The sequence below is a fragment of the Stegastes partitus genome, unplaced genomic scaffold (genome assembly GCF_000690725.1).
Source record: "Stegastes partitus isolate 25-593 unplaced genomic scaffold, Stegastes_partitus-1.0.2 Scaffold1143, whole genome shotgun sequence".
In the NCBI taxonomy this organism is placed as follows: Eukaryota; Metazoa; Chordata; class Actinopteri; family Pomacentridae; genus Stegastes; species Stegastes partitus.
Genome location: NW_007578874.1, coordinates 1 through 13,259, shown reverse-complemented (window position 1 = coordinate 13,259; position 13,259 = coordinate 1). Strand labels below are relative to the sequence as shown.

At 39.9% G+C, this 13,259-nt stretch overlaps 2 protein-coding genes across 2 annotated transcripts in view; both read left to right on the top strand.

The window, feature by feature from the left end:
• Positions 1–9,252, top strand: part of dnase2b (deoxyribonuclease II beta) — a 13,867-nt gene extending 4,615 nt beyond the window's left edge. Inside the window, exons 4-11 of the mRNA XM_008296643.1 lie at positions 258–455; positions 1,689–1,996; positions 6,671–6,771; positions 6,866–7,025; positions 7,246–7,327; positions 7,426–7,584; positions 7,684–7,875; positions 8,281–9,252. Coding sequence (XP_008294865.1) covers positions 258–455; positions 1,689–1,996; positions 6,671–6,771; positions 6,866–7,025; positions 7,246–7,327; positions 7,426–7,584; positions 7,684–7,875; positions 8,281–8,651 — 1,571 coding nt within the window. The 3' untranslated portion in view covers positions 8,652–9,252. The remainder of the gene's footprint in view (positions 1–257; positions 456–1,688; positions 1,997–6,670; positions 6,772–6,865; positions 7,026–7,245; positions 7,328–7,425; positions 7,585–7,683; positions 7,876–8,280) is intronic.
• Positions 9,253–10,898: 1,646 nt separating this feature from the next.
• On the top strand, positions 10,899–13,136 carry LOC103368309 (ribosome production factor 1). Its single transcript, XM_008296642.1, has 4 exons — positions 10,899–11,190; positions 12,552–12,608; positions 12,742–12,822; positions 12,918–13,136. Exons 1-4 carry the CDS (start codon positions 10,936–10,938, stop codon positions 13,134–13,136), a joined length of 612 nt encoding a protein of 203 aa, XP_008294864.1. The 5' UTR covers positions 10,899–10,935.
• Positions 13,137–13,259: the final 123 nt, after the last annotated feature.

The following is a 13,259-nucleotide window of genomic DNA, read 5'->3' as shown; positions in this document are numbered from 1 at the left end:
TTCTGTTCAGAGTTAAGGCTTTAAATTAGCTGAAAGAAGCGTCTCACTTTGACCAGGTCATCTCCTAACTGATCCTCAGCTGAGAGAATATTTTATATCTGCAAAAATGTTGAGCTGAACAAAGACAAAAGATACAATTGTTAGCAAATCTAGTTCAGAAAAGCAATACTTCAGTTGAACCCTACAGCAGATTTTCTTTCTGTGTCCTGTTTGTAACGTATAGTATCTGTTATTTCTCTCCTCTTTTTGCTCTCCAGCCCAGCAGCTGCTCTATCTTTACCCACGTTTCTATAACTGCTCGGTGCCTCCTGCGTTCGTGTCCGACCTGCCGCAGCTGGTGCAGCTATGCAAAGGCTCCAAATCCCCGCTGGCCACAAACAAGAGAGTGGAGCAGCTTTTTTCCATCCAGGGGGACAAATTTGTCAGTTTCGTCAAATCTGAACTCTTTGTGGAGGGTAAGGTATTCCTCAGTTCGTTGCTCCTTGAGACTGCACGAGGACTTCTTTCTGCTACTGCCCTGTTTGCACATTTTATTTGTCTATGACAGTTTTTTTCACTGTCAGACACACAGTTCAGAACGGCTAAGTGCAGAATCACACCCAAACCGAGGCCTCATTTCATGTTCTAAGTGTGACAACTTCATGAAGGAAATCTTCCCATCTATCAGATTCTCATAAATCCTTTAAACGCAAAATGCAACCACATGAAGATTATATTTTTGCTATGAAACATCCCATAACCCATTTCAAATAAGAATATGTGTCTCTGCACTAATTACAGCATAACTATGTCTAAAAACTCATTCAGCATACAACCACTTTGCAGGATAAACATTCAGATTTGTTCATTTAGCTAAAGCTTAAAAAACACTGTTTTGATAAGTTGTGTTGACAGAATGATGTTGGTCATTACACCAGCTCAGTATTTTGTCATTTAAACTCAAATCTCTGCATTTAAACGACTTAAAACTAAATTGAAGTTGTAGTAAATTGATTAAATTGGCTCAGTAGAGTAACATTTCTCCACCTTGTTCTTAAAAGAACTATTATTACGTAGCTGGTGATTTAAAAAACATCTATTGTAGAGGAAAAGCTAGTTCCCCTGACTCAGCATAGTTTGTTGATATCACAAACTATTTGTGTAATATGAACAGAATTTCATTAGCAGTTGTACTAATACAGAAAAAACAATGATTGTGTTCATTTTAATTTGTTTTTAGAGCTCTTTCTTATGTTGAATAGATAAGATAAGACTTTATTATTCCCCGAAAGAAGTTCTGATGTCGCTCAGAAAACAACTAAATGACGTAGCATAAGTAGTATAAGTACAATACATTACTGCGATAAAATAAGTAGCTAAATAGGCTGGAGTAGAACAGTATTAAGTAATGCTGGTGATTATGCTGCGGTAACAACTAACATCACACATGATAATGAAACATGGCACATAAGAATTAAACGTTGCACCTGCGAAAGGAGATGAGACACTGAAATATTGCATCTGAAAATAAAATTCTGACATATTGCGTATAAACGATACGGAAACTGACAAACTGTTGATGATACTGATGTTGTTGTTTAGATTTCATTTTATTTTTTATCCATTGTTTTCTGTTTTCATGTGATTTCTAATGTATTTTTCAAAACCCTAATGCAGCTGAATTTCCCTGCTCGCTGGTGTTCCTTCAGATATCTACACCGGCTGGGTGGCTCAGGTGCTGGACGCCGACCTTCTGGTGGAGTCGTGGCAGAGACAAGGTCACGAGCTGCCCTCTAACTGCTCGCTGCCCAAACACACCATGAACGTCAAGCGGATCCAGCTGCCCGGCTCTCTTCTGTTCCAGTCCCACTACGATCACTCCAAGTGGTGCGTGTCGCAATCGTACAAGGACCAGGTGACCTGCCTGGGGGACCTGAACAGGGAGCGGGCCCAGATGTGGCGTGGCGGGGGGCTGGTCTGCTCCTTCAACCCCCTGATCTACAAGGCATTCAGACAGGTGGTGGACTGGTACATCGGCTGCTGAGTGGGATGACTGGGACTTGATCTGCCTTAGATTTAGACGTTTGAATCTGTTTTAAATTTTGAGGCCGCCTGCTGACAGTGAACAGAGCCACAAACTCTGAAGACCACAACAACGCATTCAGAGTCAGTTTTATCCGTTCACCTTATTGGACCTTTTCCAAGATTCCAAGATTCCCTCTTTATTTTTTCATTTCTCTGTGCGCCTGCATACGCACACCTCCCAAAAAAAAGAAGCATCATCCCCCAATAATTAAGATATAAAGATATAATAAATAGAGATCGCTAGAAAATACATAAACATAAACACGTGCAAACACAATACAGCAGTGAAGCAGGACCCTGAGAATGACATGTTCAAGTGCAATGAAAAGTTCAAGTGTCTTGAAAGTGGCTCAATTTTGTACCTGGATAGATCTCCATGGCAACTGATGCCCCGGAGCTAGATCAACCTTGGTAACTGATGCTGCACACGGAGATCACCATGGTAACTGATGCTGCACAGCCAGATCACCATGGTAACTGATACTGCACAGCTAGATCACCATGGTAACTGATGCTGCACAGCGAGGTTACCATGGTAACTGATGCTGCAGAGCTAGAATTCCATGGTAACTGATGCTGCGCAGCTAGATCACCGTGGTAACTGATGCTGCCCAGCTAGATAACCATGGTAACTGATGCTGCACACGGAGATCACCATGGTAACTGATGCTGCACACGGAGATCACCATGGTAACTGATGCTGCAGAGCTAGAATTCCATGGTTTTCAGCAGTTTCTTGTCTAAACTTTGTGTCCCTGATCTTTTTTGAAAAGTGTGTGAGAATCCACTGCTGCAAAAAAAATGACCTTTAAATGGCTGCTGCTGCTGAAACCACTGGACAGACTGAGTGGGTGGAAATATCTAGGACAACTTTACATACATTGTCTTTTCTTTTTCCTTTTTTTCCCCTTCTTTTTGTTTAATTGAAAAAGTTAAATATTATAATTCCAAAGCATGTTGTGTTTACAACATTAAAGACTTTGTTGTTTTACCAATATTTTATTTTATTTATTTATTTATTTTTTACATCACTTTTTTTTGTTGCATAAGAAGAACAGAACAGAACAGAACAGGGATGCTCACTCTTTATAATCATCTTCACAACATTCAATAAAGAAGAATGACAAGAAAATTAGATGAAGAAGGCCGGTTGTGTCTAGGTCCAGGCAGATTCAAGGAAAATCACACCATTTGGGTTTTATATGCTCAGTCCATTCGGTCCAGATCTGGTAGAACTTCTCTTTTATAAGGAAAATGTCAACTTTTCAATAATGTAAACCTCAATGTCAATCCATTCCTCAGTGGTGGTTCTTTACTTGTTGCTAATAACTTCTTGTCATTAACATTTCTTTCAATCAGTATGTCACCCAAATACATAACTTCACATTTAAAACCAGTGTTTACACCAGATATACTATCATATGTTCATGGAGCCGTTCCCAATGAGCTATAATGACCTGGCAATCCCAGAAGACATGGCAGTTGTTGGTTAGCTTCGCGAGTCACGCAAAGTCTCCAACAGGCGACACCACGGCCCCCGGTGTCGGTTCTGGATGGGTGTAACAAAAAAATCTCACGAGTGTTTGAACCTGCCGAGACTATAGCTAACATATGTTCTCCCAACTCCAACTTCCTCTTTATATACTCTGTGTTTAAGATGTAGGAAGCCATTATGAGGTTTGGATACGATTTTGTTGCTGGTTTCGGGCTTAAGTGCTGATAGAAACAAGTAACATCTGTAGTAAGTATCTGTAAAAGTCGTAATCCGTATTTATTCTGTAGCGCTTCAGAGCTCTGGAATGCCCCCTTGTGGACAAATGAATGATAGTTACACCTTTTGAGATCCATTTCCTAAATCTGTTATCATACGTTTTAGACGCAAACACCGAGTCATGACCGCACCATTTGAAATTTTGGATAAGTCTCCTAATCTGCAAAATTTTTTAACAATTTCCTGCCAGGATTTCAGAAGAAATGTCAGACATGGGTTCATCTGAAGCCATCAGTTCACCCTGTAGTTTGGTGTCTGCCAGTAGGGCCATGGTTGGTAATCCTGTTACCATCAGCCTTCAACTTCCTTACATCCTGCCGTGTATGTTGGTGAACATCAGCAAAGGAGAGGTCTCAACTGAGCTGCATAAGCAAGGAAGGCTTCTTTGTCTTTTCTCTATTGCATAGTTTTATATTTAATCCTGGCCCTTTTCCCCTGCTGCAGGTATCCTGAAATGAACCAGTCCCATTCTAGGAACTGTTGATTGGTGTTTGGACTGGCAGACACTGAAACAGGTAAAGCATTGTTGGAAGCACATTCATCCTAACTAAGTGCATCCTGTTTAATGTGCTCTGCATCCCACTGAAGACGCCGCAATTTAGGTGTCTCTGCATCTCTGGATGCACAGGTGACCCAGGTGGAACAATTGAGACAACTAACAAAAATCCGTCTGTTCCTTTCTCCTCCACTTTTTGAAACTGCCATCGATGCTTTTATCTCCTCCAGTCTTGGCTATTGCAACGCACTTGACTCTGGTTTCAGCAGGTGAAACATTGGAAGAGTCCAAGTGATCCGAAATGCTGCCGGCAGGCGTTGAACTCGCACCGACAGAAGTGACCACATGACACCAGGTTCCTTGCTGCCCTTCACTGGCTACCTCTGAGTTTTAGAACTGATTTTAAGATTTTATCGCTTGTTTTTAAAGCCTTTACTCCTGCCCACATCCAGGAACTGCTAATTCCCCACGAGCCTGAACACAGCCTGAGGTCCAGCAGCAGCGAGGTGCCCTTCTGAAGGTTCAAGTCCGGTTTGGTCACTCCTCCGTTCAGACCCTCAAACTCTGTGTCCTCTTTTAAATCTCTTCTTGAAACTCACTTTAACCGTTTGGCCTTTATTTATTAATTTTTTTTTTTACAATTTTGCTGTGTTTTAATGGTCTCTTGCTGTTTTTAAGTTTTTATTGTTTTATCCCCTTTGTTCCGACTGTAAAGCGTTTTGTGACTACGTGCTTTGAAGGTGCTCTACATATAAAGTCCTTCCTCCTTTTCTATTTATAGCTTCCTTATCTTGTTTGGTGAGGCATAGTTAAATGCTAATACCTATGTTTATTGACATTAATTTTGTACCCATAAAGTAACCCATATTCCTTTAGTATTTTCATCACTTTTGCGAGTGTCTGTGCAGGTTGCATTAATAGATCATCAGCCAACAGGGCCATTTTTTTGCTCCCCAGATGTCATTGTTGCCCCTTTTATACCAGGTTTCTGCACGATCCACTGACTCTTCTACAAACAGGGTGAAAAGTAGTTGTGATAATGAATGCTGATGTTGGTTGAAGTTTACAGTAAATATCATCATGTTTGTCAAACAGGAGGTTCTGTGTCTCAACCACAGGTCTTCATTTCCTTCTATTAATCACAGAAGTGTTTATGCTTTTGCCCGTTGCAAGACACAGCAGTCATTGTGAATGACGCTATTTCTGCAGAAACACAAAGCAGATTAACTAGATTACAACAGGAAAGTCAGCATTCAGGTGGGAAGTTTGCATCAGAGGTGAGGGAGTCAGTTCTAAGTGAGATTTAACAATAGCAGCTGTGTGGTGGGAAATGAAGATGGCTGGATATGTAAGTAAAACCTGCACATTATTTTTATTATTTGTAAATGAGCTGCAAATAATATGAATTGATTAACAGAGCTTTTACACTGAACCCAGAGACAGACTGAACACAGTATTCTGTCTAGCATACACTACAGTGCAGTGTAATAGAGGAAACAGTGTGAACAGAACATTGTTAGCTGAAACTTTTTGTGCTGAAATGCAGAACGCCAGCAGAGCTTCGTGTTTTACAATCAGTGAAAATAACAGCAGCCAGCAGGTTCATTCAGTGGACTTTTAAAAGGTGTCAATGTTTATTTTTCTCTCTGAACTATCACAACTTAGAAGTATACAGGGTTTTCAAATGAAAATTAAGAATCTCTGAGTTTTTTTATTCTTTGTTACACTGCAAAGATTGTAAATACGTTTAAGAGACATTTTATTATGACTTTGAAACCAAAGCGTTGAAAACGAAACGGGTTGGGCTGCTTTACTGGATGTTGCAACCGTTCAGATCAGGAAGTGGCTTCACAGAAATGCAGAAATGTGTGATAACCAGCCCTGCTCTGTGCACCCGCTCCTCTCTGTCCACTCTGTTCATTCTGTTGATACCATAACACACTGTGAACACACAAACTGTAATGCACTTTACTGCCGCTTTTGCACTTCTGGTTCGATGCTAAGCTGCATTTTTAGAGGTTGTACTCTTTGCAACGACGGTACAGTTGAATTTAATCAAATCTAATAAATACAGGAGATAGAAACATGACATTTTCCAGACATAATGACATATGCAACTGCAACCAAATCGTGTCCAGAAGATGGTTCTGGTATCAAAATGTGGGTGAAAATGAGACCTTTCATTGTCTATGCTTGTTGTGACCAACCATCCATCACACACGCTGATACATGGAGAGACCAAAATGCACTTTTTGAAAGTTTTCTCTGGTGACTTATCAGAAAACATCTGCTTTATGTGACACCTTAAATGAAGACTTCCTCCTGTTTCTGTGATTCAGACATGCTTGTGTTTGAGATTCCTCCTCAGCGTTTGGATCTTTTTTCCGGGTTGTGATTCAGCTGTGACATGCAGGAATGACAAGAACAAGCCAGTTGACTGGTGGGTGGACATTTAGCAATTTTATGTTTTCACCATCTCTCAGTTTTAGGTGAATGCACAATGGAATCTGTTTCTCTTGTTATCCTATCATTAGGTATATCTTATACAAGTTTCCCAATACGTATGAAAGAGGTTTGAAGTATTTGTACATGGATGGCAGCACCAATGGATGGACACTCAGCACCAGGATAATCAGTGGATATGGCTCTCTGGCCAACACCCTGCAGCCTCTTCTTGACTTCTATGTCAAAAAGGTGATTTTTTTTTTAAATTAAAAATAAAACAAAAAGAAAAACATATTTCATTAATTTACAGTAGTTTTTGGAAAAAAAATTTTCAGTTTGTTTTTTAACAGTTTCTTTTTTACAGTGCGTTCTTTCCTTTTTTGTAGGTGCTGTATTAAAGCAGGTAATGCATGTCTCTTTAGCTGTTAAATCTGGTGTCAGAGTTCTCCGTGGTTTGTTTCTTGTGCAGACTGAACATTTTGGATACATGCTCTACAATGACCAGCCTCCAGGTAAAGGTAGTGCTCCTTCATCATTTGGCCACAGTAAAGGTAGGTCTCTCCAATCTCCTATCTTCCATTTGGTTGCATTAAAAGTGAGAAAAATCTAAATATATCAACTCTCTCTTTTAATTTCTTACCTTCTGAAGGGGTTGTGATGCTGGACAAACAAACTGGAGTTTGGCTTTCACACAGCACACCAAGATTTCCAGCATCTCAAAGTAAAGACTTCTGGCCAAGCAGCGGAAATGTTAACGCTCAAACATTTCTGTGTGTTACTTACCCTTATGATCGCTTCAAACAAATAGGTAGGTTAACTGCTTGTTTTCCTAAATTTGAATTTGACAAACTGGATGGTGACATAATTACACAACTTAAACTGAAATAACTTCTGTCTGAATTTGCAGGAGTGCAGCTCAAGTACATCCACGCCTACTCCTTTGACTCTGACATCCCAACTACCTTTCACAATGAGCTGCGATGTGTCGCACAGCGAGACTGCTACCCGAAAAAAGAACCCTGGTCTAGTATCATGCCACTGAATTCTGTGTCAGGACGTAGCTTCCTTAGTGTTGCAAAATACACACGATTTGGGGATGGTGAGTGTTTGCAGTTATAGTAAACATTCCAGGATTTTAAAGAAAACTAAAAGTTTGTTTGACCCGACAAAGACTCTCCCTATCTTGTGTAAATATTAAGGTTCAGGTCCTACAAGGTTGTTTATGATGTGACTTTACCTGAGTAATTTAAATACTAAGGACTAAAACTCTACAAAAATAGTTATTGATAAATTAGATCTAATTGTTTGAAGTGCAACTTGACCTGACAGTTATAAATATTAAGGCTAGGACCCACAGTGTTATTAATGATGGAGATTATGGATGATGTACATTTTGTATCATTGTATTTCATGTTACAGTAATTTTTAAGCTATTCTGTTTTATTGCATTATATTTGATGTTTTAAATTGAAGTTGTATTTTGTTTTTTTTTACCCCCCTGTAGATCTTTACTCTGGTCTTATTTCGAACATTGCGAAAAAGAATCTGTACGTGAAGAGCTGGGGAAAGCTGCATGAATCTCTGCCTTCCAACTGCAGCATCCCGTATCACGTGTACAACGTGAAGGACGTGAATCTCCTGCACGTAGAGTACGTCAGCGACACCGTTGATCATTCCAAGTGGTGTGTGGCTGTAGATGGCCATGGTGCCTTTACCTGCATCGCCGACATGAACAGGGAGACGAGCCAGACGGGCCGAGGAGGAGGAGCGATATGCACCGATGACCCTGTAGTCCAGAGGTCTTTCTATGGACTGATCAAAACATATGAACCGTGTAGACCTCCAGACAGCGATGCTCAACACACAGAGCTGTAAATGAACAGCCAAACTCAGCTGATGTTAGCATCAGTTGTGAACAAAAGCTTCCACACCCTTGTAAAGACTATCTATAAAATGGTAGTCTGGAGGTTTCAGCGACTCCTATGACTCAGAATTTTCTGTGATGGAATCATGAAACACGTGAAAAACAATCATGCATTTTAGTTCTTTTATAGATTTGTTGCAGGTCTTTGGGAAATATGACATTATCCACTGGATCACAAATATAGACACGCCAACTTTAGTGATAATTTTTATTGATGTAGAAAACTGTGTTAATAATATTTTCTTGTTGGCATGACCGCTTAAGTTTTCATGAGTGACTGCGATTGACTACAGCTGCTGACTCGTCCAATTTAAATAGGGCCACTTATTAGACTCAGAAAAAGAATCACTGACTTGAACAAGTCAAGAAAGTCACTTGGAGTCGTTTCAAAGCAGCTACAGCTCACAAAGTCATCTGTACAAAAAAAAATTACTTTGGCGTATAAAGTTTATGGTACATGAATTATCTTATCTTGTAATAATACAGTCGTCCTCAGATGTATTCACATCCTCCCATTAAAGAAGGAAAAAAAACAGCTGTCACTGAAATAAGTTGAAAAAAAAAAAAAAACACACAAGGAAACCATCATGATGGGACCCGTAAACTAATATTTTGTTGAGCAACCCTTTGAGCCAATCACTGCAGTCAAGTGTTTTCTGTAACTCTCAATCAGACTTCTGCACCTGTTGACAGGTGTTCTGGCCCACTGCTCATCAGCAAAGTGGAATGATCCTAACGAAATAATTAAACAAAGTGTGAATTTAATGCAATTTAAAAAATTGTACAAAAGATATATCTTTGAAAAATACAGAAATGAGGAAGGAAAATGTACCATGTACAGATGTTAATGGCGGTTGTTCATTTTCTTTTGTGTTTTTGTTTTGTTCTGTTTTCTTAAATAGCTTGATTGGAGTATTTTTTTTTGTATTGCCTGTTTGGTTTATTGTATTGGATTTTGCATTTATTAATGGTGTAGAATTGGGGTAGGCTTCTTCCTATCCCTTTTCAAACGAGTCAGATGTGTGTTATATTGAAGTTGGCTTTTATTTTTATTTTCCATTTATTTTAATCGTTTGTCGGAAATAAAGAATAAAGAAAGAAAGTGCTCTCATTTGTCTGGGACAGTTTTGTTTGTTTTGTTTTTTTAAATTATTCTTTTCAACCACAATTCAAAAGCAATATATTTTTTCACTAAATTATAATTTAGCAAATTTTTATTTATTATTACTTTTTTCAGTTTCTAGTTATTTGACTGTGAATTTTGCCTTTTCTTTAATGGAAAGGTGTTTGGGGATGACTGTACCTTGTAATACTGCATGAATGTGCAATTGTTGTTTTGCTGCTGTAAAGCTAGTCTGTAACTTTAAACAAAAATCGTGTAGACAGCTAACTAGCGTGAAACAAAGAGAGATATGACATGTGACATAATTCTAACTCCTGATTGGTTGGCATTTTGTGTTTTGAAGCAAAGATCCAATAGTAAGAATCAATGCCCGCGTTCCTCATCTCACCACTCGCATTTGCGCAACTCGTGTAACTAGTGAGCCCTTCGGTTTTCACTAGTTCAACTAGTAAACACTTTGACTCACTAGTTAATTAGTAAGGTCAGTAGGGATTTAACTTGTTGGCTAGTGAGCATTTTTGCTTTCACTAGTTTAACTAGTATTCATTTTTAACCTAACTTGTTAACTAGTCAGCATTTTGGCTTTCCCTAATTAACGAGTGAACGTAACCAGTGAGCTGAATCTTTGTTTGACTAGTTCCCATATTAGAGCTTTTGCAGCTCACTAGACAACTAGTCTGACTTCTAGAGTTCAGTCTAGAGGGCCACTGGTGTGTTACAAAGAGAACTAGTTGAGACTTTGGTGCCACGGTTCACTAGTATGGTGTCTATGGTTGGAACTAGTTGGAGAACAGAGCCACTAGTTGCTGACAGCTAGTGACAAGTAGGAGGTTTCCTTTAAGTGGTAAAGACAAAATGTTCAACTAGTGCTGACAACACCTAACTAGTAGAGGAAATCTCAATAATTCTGCACAACATAATGGGCTGGTTAAGGGAAACTAGTCAGCACATGTAATATACAGTACTGGGCCCGGTGCGGTGGGCGCTGTGTCTCCTCCTCACCGCCAGGGGTCGCACCTCTTCTTCACCTCCGACCGCTGACTCCATGAACCCGGAAGTGAACTCATGAACGGACACTCTGCGCCGCAAACACGTGAGAAAACACACACAACATGGACATCACAGAGGTTCCCGTGAGCCAGGACAGCACAGGTAAGAAAAACAACAGCAAGAAGCAGAAACAGAAGAAGAAGAAGAAGAGTCCGGAGGGAGCCGGAGAAGGCAGCGGAGCGGAGATAAAGCCGGAGGTGAAGATGGAGAAGATGGAGGAAGGGGCCGCCTTCCCCCCGACGTTCAGCGTGTCCGAGATCAAGAACAAACAGCGGAGACACCTCATGTTCATGAAGCTGAAACAGGAGAAAAGAAAGGTAAAAATAATAAATACGGGCCATTTACCAGGAAGAGCTGACATCCAAGAGCCACGTACAGCTGCCAGGTTATTAGCTACAGTTAGCTAGCTAAAACTAATGTAGCTTTATACAACAATACTGGAATAAACCCCACATTTAATACTGTTATGAGGTCCAGGTTTAGCTGAAATTTGTTAAAAGGTTTTTAAAAATTATGTAAATGTTACTTTTGGTAAGTTTAATTGGTGATGCTTTGTTATGCTAATAGTGTTATGCTAACTATCTACTCACTGGTGCTGTCAGGATCTGGACACTCCGGGGGCTCAGCCAATCTAATCAGTAGATGTTTACTCCATGAATTGCACCTTAGTAAAATAAATATATAATATGAGACACTAAAAGCCCTAAATTTTGATGTGCAAGCATGCATATTGAAGTCAGAGGAACAGCTCACCCTGTTGTTGCTGCTGCAGAGGGATGTATGGACTCAGCAGTGGTGTATCCCAGTCAGCATCCTAACAGGGCGTTCCACATCATTTCAGTCTGTCCCTTATCGACTGGTTCATCACTTCTGCCCTTCAACATGCCGATGCCCCTCACTACTTTAGATGTCACTGAGTCCGCCTTCAGACAAATGCTCTGTGGGTCATCGTACCAAACCTGATGGATCTGTCCGTTCTGGTCCTGAGGGAGAAAGTTAAAGAAATGTCAAGATAAAAACAGATGATGGCACCATCTTGCCTTGTGATGAGACTTTTCCATCCACACTGAAAACGATCACGTATTGCTTTTCAGACATGTGATGTGTGACACTGCCGCTTCATTTAGACTTTGGTCACTTTTCTGGTAATATTCCTCTTGGTTTTATTACACAGGGCAGAGACGGCATCAGGTGATCTAAAGTAGCAGCAGCTTGTTAGACCGCCCAAACAACCAACAGACGTGTTTATTGTCTGATTTCTTCAACCATGAAAATTCTCTTCTGGTGTGATGATATTCTAACGACTTCTTTACTAATAGTAAAAGAAAAATATTCTGACAGCTGTGATGGAGCTCCATCCTGAAGACCTGCAGCTGATAAACTGTGACTCTGTGTCGGAGCTCGTGTCAGGGATCGTTTATGTGTGCTAAATTTACTTGATAAGCTCGCCACCAATTGTAGCGGCTGATTTCCAATAAATGTACTGATTATGTACTTTGTGACATCATCTTTACTGAGTTCAAGCATCACCTCATAACCCCAAATCTATTTTTTCCATTAGTTATTTGATATTTTACTTCACTGCTTGAAAAGACAATTTGGTGACAGTGCTGTAATTGGAAGAACAGAAACACTTATCAGCTGTATCAATGTCATATTTTCTACTTGTGTATTTCAGCAAAAGATGCAGCTGAAGAAAAGGAAGAAAAAAGAACGTGCAGCTTTAGGCGACAAGGTGAGTTTTCTCCCCATGTTCCCATCGTTTGATCAAATTTTATCATCTGTGTAGAAGTTATTGTCACCATTAAATCAGGCAAAAGCAGTAGCATTTGGTGTGTCTGATTGTATTTATTCTGTCCCTGATGAAGGCACCGCCGAAAGAGGTCCCCAAGACGATAGAAAACCAGAGAGTGTACGATGAGACCATGGTTGATCCAGAAGATGAAGAGGTGAGTTTTGGCTGAGCTTGCTCAAATACCCTTAGCTTCTGTTCATGCATTATTAAAAAATAAGATGTATTTGTGTATGTGTGTGTGATGTACAGGTTGCGTTTGATGAGGGAACTGATGAATTTTCTGCCTACTTCAACGGACTGACGAATCCCAAAGTGCTCATCACAACATCAGACAGACCCAGAGGGGTGAGAGGCTGCTGCCTTTTCATTATATGGGAATGTTTTTATTACCTTTTTATCATTAGAGTTGTCAGAATATGTCCGCTTAATATCAGGGAACCACTGCTGGATTTAGATTTATTCCCATAGCGTGTGCTTTATATTGTTTTTTGGATATGAAATGTTGTGTTCACGGGTCATGCAGCGTCTGTCAGACAGAATTCAGGAAATATGTTGTTGCACCGTCTCAGATTTGGTTAAATTTTCATAAAT

Coding starts and splice junctions, on each gene's coding strand:
- LOC103368309 (XM_008296642.1), top strand. CDS start 10,936: ATGGACATCACAGAGGTTCCCGTGAGCCAGGACAGCACAGGTAAGAAA. Junction 12,609..12,741: donor GTGCAGCTTTAGGCGACAAG/GTGAGTTTTCTC, acceptor TCCCTGATGAAG/GCACCGCCGAAAGAGGTCCC. Junction 12,823..12,917: donor TTGATCCAGAAGATGAAGAG/GTGAGTTTTGGC, acceptor TGTGATGTACAG/GTTGCGTTTGATGAGGGAAC.